Below are 5,117 nucleotides of genomic sequence, written 5' to 3'. Positions count from 1 at the left end.
AGGGTTCCTTTGTCAGCCAGCTCATTGATCTCCCCTGCGGTGTGGCTCAGTCACCCTCACTCCTCAAGCCACGAAATGTCGTAGCCTTCCGGAGCTACTGTAGCTCCATTAACCGCTCCAATGTGTCCGGGGTGTCCCGACATAGCGTTGGGTCTGTGGAGGCCATGGATACGTCCACATCAGCCTCTTACCACTCTGCGACTGGCACCATAACACCAGTGCAGAGAAAACTCAACTCCAACAGCTCTCTCCCTCAGGTAGGTATGCAAAGGAGGTGGTTAAAATTATACTCTTTTAAACATAGTCACACCACTGGTGAAAAATATGTTGCATTGGTTTAGTTGTAGCATTTTGCCTGTAGCAATCCAGTACAAAAGGGTGACAATAAATAATACCATTATGTAGCTTGTAATGTTTTCTTTTTTGTTTGTGTGTGTTGGAAAGGTGTTGATTCAGCAAGGATTCTTTATAAAGGCATTTTCATCAGTTTGCATGTAATGAAGTTTTTGATCCCATTTTTTTCATGTCTACAGTTAATCGTTGATTGATTAAATCTAGTCACTCACAGAAGGTTATCAGTTGTTTAATCTGGCCTGTTCCTTACATTTTTTCTATTGTTTTACATTACCTATTTGTTTCCTCCTCACATCAGATGGTTCAGTCCACTTCGATCTCCTGCACCCCTTATAGGACTCCAAAGAGTGTTCGGAGAGGCACACTGCCTGCTGAGGGTGCCCCTGTTGTAGGAACCCCTGACTATTTGGCTCCAGAGCTGCTTCTGGGAAAACCACATGGTAAGAGAGGGAATTTGTAAAGACTAATTACTACAGAAATAAATTCATTTTAGTCTGAATAATAGCCAACACAGGTTTATGGAATTACACAGTATTGTGGTGTAGTGGATGCTTGACATTGTAGTCCTTGTGACAAGCATTCTCTTAGTTTCAGGAAGGGGCCAGTGTGGTAAGTTCATCATGATATTGCTATTTTTGCAAGCAAGCCTGCATGTTCTCCCAGCTTGCTAATATGCTAGAGGATATGAGCTCGTTTTCCCTGTTCCCAGTGTTTCTGGTTTTACCCTTTGATTTGGTGAATAAACTGTGGTGTGATCAAAGAGAAGGGGCAGCATTTTAAATGTGTGATTACAAAGGATAATAAAAAAACTGGATTGTCTCCTAACATTAAGATAACATCATTGTTAAGTTGCATTTGTTGAGGTTAAATGTTTTTATGCTGGACACAGGGTCTTTTCTGCTCTTATAATCTGTACATTTGGGCAAATCCTGGCACACAGTCCGTGCACTATGATGCTGGATTTATTTTTGACATTTAGTAACTCGCATACAGAATGTCATCTAATAATAACCTAGCAATTAATTTTATCATGCTATTGTTCATTCAGATGTTAACACCAATCTTCCTGTCAGTTGCACAGTGCCATTTTGTATGATGATCACTGCTATTTGAATTCATGGACAATCTGTCTGACATGAATGATCCTGTTGGCACTATTCATTCATCTGCAAGTAGTTTTCTTAACTTGATAAAGGATCAATTTAATGATTGTAATTGTGCATCCTCTGGAGTAATTGAAAAGCATAAATTGCTTCTTTAGAACTACAGTGTTCACAAACATCAGTGCTCGTGTGTTAGACATTGAATTTTTCTTGAATTAGCAGCTGGACAGTGTGATTGATAAGAACAGATCTAACTGCTTTTGCCACGGCAGTAAAATTGGTGCACACTCTAACAGGAAGCACAGGAACTTTGGTTTTTGAATCCAGCAGCGCTTTGAAATCTAACTTTTCTTTTGCTTCCAAATAGACTGCATGGTGGATTGGTGGGCGCTGGGTGTGTGTCTTTTCGAGTTCCTCACAGGTGTACCGCCTTTCAATGATGAGACGCCTCAGCTGGTCTTTCAGAATATTCTCAACAGAAGTGGGTTTGTTTTTCTGTAGTAGTGTCGCCATTCAAACCTCAACTACAACCTACTCAATTTTAGTTGGAGAAATTAATTATTAATTACAATTTAATAACATGCTATTGTTGCTTCTTTTTTTTTTTTTTACCACCTCAACCTTAAAATTTTGTAGATATCCCATGGCCTGAGGGAGAGGAGGAGCTGTCTGAAAATTCAGCTAAAGCCATTGAAATACTTCTGACAATGGACATGACCAAGCGGGCTGGTCTCAAGGGTGAGAGCCACTTCTCAGTGTATCTCATTATTCAAACACACCTGATTCAGTTCAGTGACAGGTCCAAGACAGAACTAGCCTGGTTTCAGACCTCTGAATTGGTATTGCTTTTATTTTTGGAAAATGCATTTATTTATTTTCAGAGAGAAATATTGTGAATTATTTGCCATGAAAATGAAATTCAGCTTAGAGGGAAAAAAACTAGTGTAACAACTTAAGCTTAGTTCCTTATTTTTCTTAGTACTTTCTTTAGCTGGAAGACAGAGATATATTTAAATTCTGCTCTCCATCTTACTAGAAGTTAGCAGCCTAATTTCTTATACTTAAAGCAGTAATATTGACAATGATTTAAATAGTTGTGAGTGGATCTAATTAATTGTAGGGCCCATGAAATTGAAATATGTTTATAGAGTCCTATTAATTTTGTCTTAACATCCACCAGAACTCAAGCACCATCCACTGTTTGAGGGCTTGGACTGGGACAACCTACAGAACCAGCCAATGCCTTTCATACCCCAGCCAGAGGATGAAACGGACACTTCGTACTTTGAGGCAAGAAACAACGCTCAGCACCTTGTTGTGTCCGGCTTCAGTTTATAGACTTATGAACATTAACAGGGATCCTTTGCTTTATTTTTACTTCACTTTTATAAGAGCAGCTGTGTGTGTGTGTGTGTGTTAATAAATCACTTTAATTCTAAACATATACAAAAAAACAGACCCATTGTTCAAATAATTGCACAGTAATGTTTATGGCCAACTCATGGTTCAAGGTTGTATTAATTAAAAAAAAAGTGCAATCACTGGTCAAAGCTCAATATGTTGGCTGCTCAGGCAGTTACAAGCATATTATTATATGCAAGTATGATAGCCCTGATTCCACCAGAAAGTCCCTGGTACTTGTTATTCCTAGAAACTTAAGTTCAAGAACGGTCCCTGAGGTAAAGTCCCTCAAGCACATTGAGAGTATATTTCTCTTTGAGGGCACAATACTACTAAATAAAAACCTGCTAATATATTTGTAAATAATTTATATGTAAGTCGTGTTAAAAATGTTTTGTTGGATCTTAACAAAACTGTTTTGCTGCTTTTGTCATACTTTTGTTATTATACCCAGTCCACTTTCCACACTACTAGGTTTTCAAGTTTACTAGACTCCTTAATGCATGCGAAATTTTATTTTCTTCATGGTAAGAAAGGAAAATGCAAATAAAATGGTTTTAACATGTTTTGTTTCTTTTTTGAGTTGAGCTACTTAAACAGCACAATGACAACATGAAGGCAAGTCAAAATTGTGCATTAAAGGAATAGTTCAGCAGTTTGGGATAATCCGTTGCTCAGCACAAAGACCGAACAGAGTTGGCCTGACTCTGTTCAAACATCTTAGTTTTTACATCCAAATGACAAGTAGTGGTTTCATAGGGATTATGTATAGCACTGTGTGTGTGTGTGTGTGTGTGTGTGTGTGTGTGTGTTACATCTTAATAATCAAACATTTCCCATAATGTCAGTTAACAATTTATTTGAAACATTCTAGACAAATTAACATTATTTATGAAAACTGCAGTTTTAGATTATAACAGGCAAACACCGCTCTAACCACAGGCAGAGGGGGTCTGAAAACAGTAGTACATGTCAGTAGAAAGGTAAACTATTACTTTTTTTTATTAAAACATAATGCTCTCAAAAGATTGGTGCTATTAAAGAAGCAAACCTGTGTAAATATCATTCTATATTAATGAAATGCAATTAAAATATTGCATTTTGATCATCTGAACTGTACAGCTAATGTATACAAGTAGTATGGATCGCAGCATTGCAAACAAATCGAAATTACACAATCAAAATCTTTCTACAATATTCGTATAAACAACATAAAACATGACATGGTAATGTTTGAGTGATGGACCGGTTTAGCTACAGTAAGTTAATGTATGAAGTCAAACTGGAGTATGAATGTACCTTAAGCTGTCGAGGCACTATTTGGAAAACTGGAGACTAAGGCCCACCTTGACATAAAGCTGATGTGCTGTAGCAGAGGGGCCTCGTCTAACCCTGACAACATTTAGCACTCAATTAAATCTCACTCAAACAGCTGGAATCTGAACAGCAATGCCTTTCTTCTGTCTGTAAAATCAATAAATATTAACTAATTTTCAGAATTAACAAGAATTTCACAAATATATTATTTTCAATCCTCCCTTCTAAACTACAGTTGTTACATCTTACTATAGCAGCATTGCCTGGGAAACTAATGAAAGTGAACTATTAAAGTTTTGGATAACACATCAAGCTAAAGTGAAAGTATCAGGCCCATTATATGTGCAACAAAATCTCTTTATGAAAGTAAATGAGAAGTTAGAGTAGGTCCATAAACTCAGACAATATCCCCAACAGAAAATGTCCCGCAACACAAGCAATTTCTTACAAGAAAAAAAAAATTCTAATACAGTGGCAGCAGGCTGTGTACAATCATGTTTCTGATAAATCATTTCTCACCCAGAGTACAACACATTTGAGAGATTTCTTCATCTCACTTATTATAGTGTAGGTGCCTTCTTCGTTAGTGCAAAAGCAAATTATTGGGTTGTGGGTCTAGGCAGGGGGGGACATACAGCCGTTAACAACCCAATCAGAGACTTAGAGGACTCATCTGTGTCTGTGGGCGTTCGAGTGTAAGAAGGCTCAGTTCCTGTGCCTGTTAAAGCAGGATAAAAATCAGTTTGTTTAACTGGCCATGAAAATGGTCGTACAATGCAGTGCAAAGTTGTAGAAGCATACCGTTTCCTCTGCACGTACTGGTAGATAAGCCACTGTAGCACAAATGGCCATGACAAAGCAATGGCCCAACCTATTAGAGAAATGTCAAAAGGCCACCTGGATGGTTTCTGTGGAAGAGACAAGAATTACTGATATTATTTC

At 37.8% G+C, this 5,117-nt stretch overlaps 2 protein-coding genes across 5 annotated transcripts in view; one reads left to right on the top strand and one right to left on the bottom strand.

Annotated features, from left to right (window-relative positions):
• The window catches only part of mastl (microtubule associated serine/threonine kinase-like), a 6,492-nt gene extending 3,116 nt beyond the window's left edge, over positions 1 to 3,376 (top strand). The window contains exons 9-13 of the mRNA XM_020602204.1: positions 3 to 257; positions 653 to 794; positions 1,825 to 1,938; positions 2,094 to 2,195; positions 2,638 to 3,376. Coding sequence (XP_020457860.1) covers positions 3 to 257; positions 653 to 794; positions 1,825 to 1,938; positions 2,094 to 2,195; positions 2,638 to 2,795 — 771 coding nt within the window. The 3' untranslated portion in view covers positions 2,796 to 3,376. The remainder of the gene's footprint in view (positions 1 to 2; positions 258 to 652; positions 795 to 1,824; positions 1,939 to 2,093; positions 2,196 to 2,637) is intronic.
• A 324-nt stretch (positions 3,377 to 3,700) lies between these two features.
• acbd5a (acyl-CoA binding domain containing 5a) overlaps positions 3,701 to 5,117 on the bottom strand; it is a 6,784-nt gene continuing 5,367 nt past the window's right edge. For all 4 annotated transcript variants that reach the window (XM_020599608.1, XM_020599599.1, XM_020599617.1 and 1 more), the window contains exons 11-12: positions 4,977 to 5,083; positions 3,701 to 4,893 (exon numbers count right to left, since the gene is read on the bottom strand). In XM_020599608.1, the coding sequence (XP_020455264.1) occupies positions 4,881 to 4,893; positions 4,977 to 5,083 (120 nt within the window). In that variant the 3' untranslated portion in view covers positions 3,701 to 4,880. The remainder of the gene's footprint in view (positions 4,894 to 4,976; positions 5,084 to 5,117) is intronic.

Source organism: Monopterus albus, unplaced genomic scaffold, assembly GCF_001952655.1.
Source record: "Monopterus albus unplaced genomic scaffold, M_albus_1.0 scaffold3.1, whole genome shotgun sequence".
In the NCBI taxonomy this organism is placed as follows: Eukaryota; Metazoa; Chordata; class Actinopteri; order Synbranchiformes; family Synbranchidae; genus Monopterus; species Monopterus albus.
This window is presented reverse-complemented; position numbering and strand designations above follow the sequence as displayed.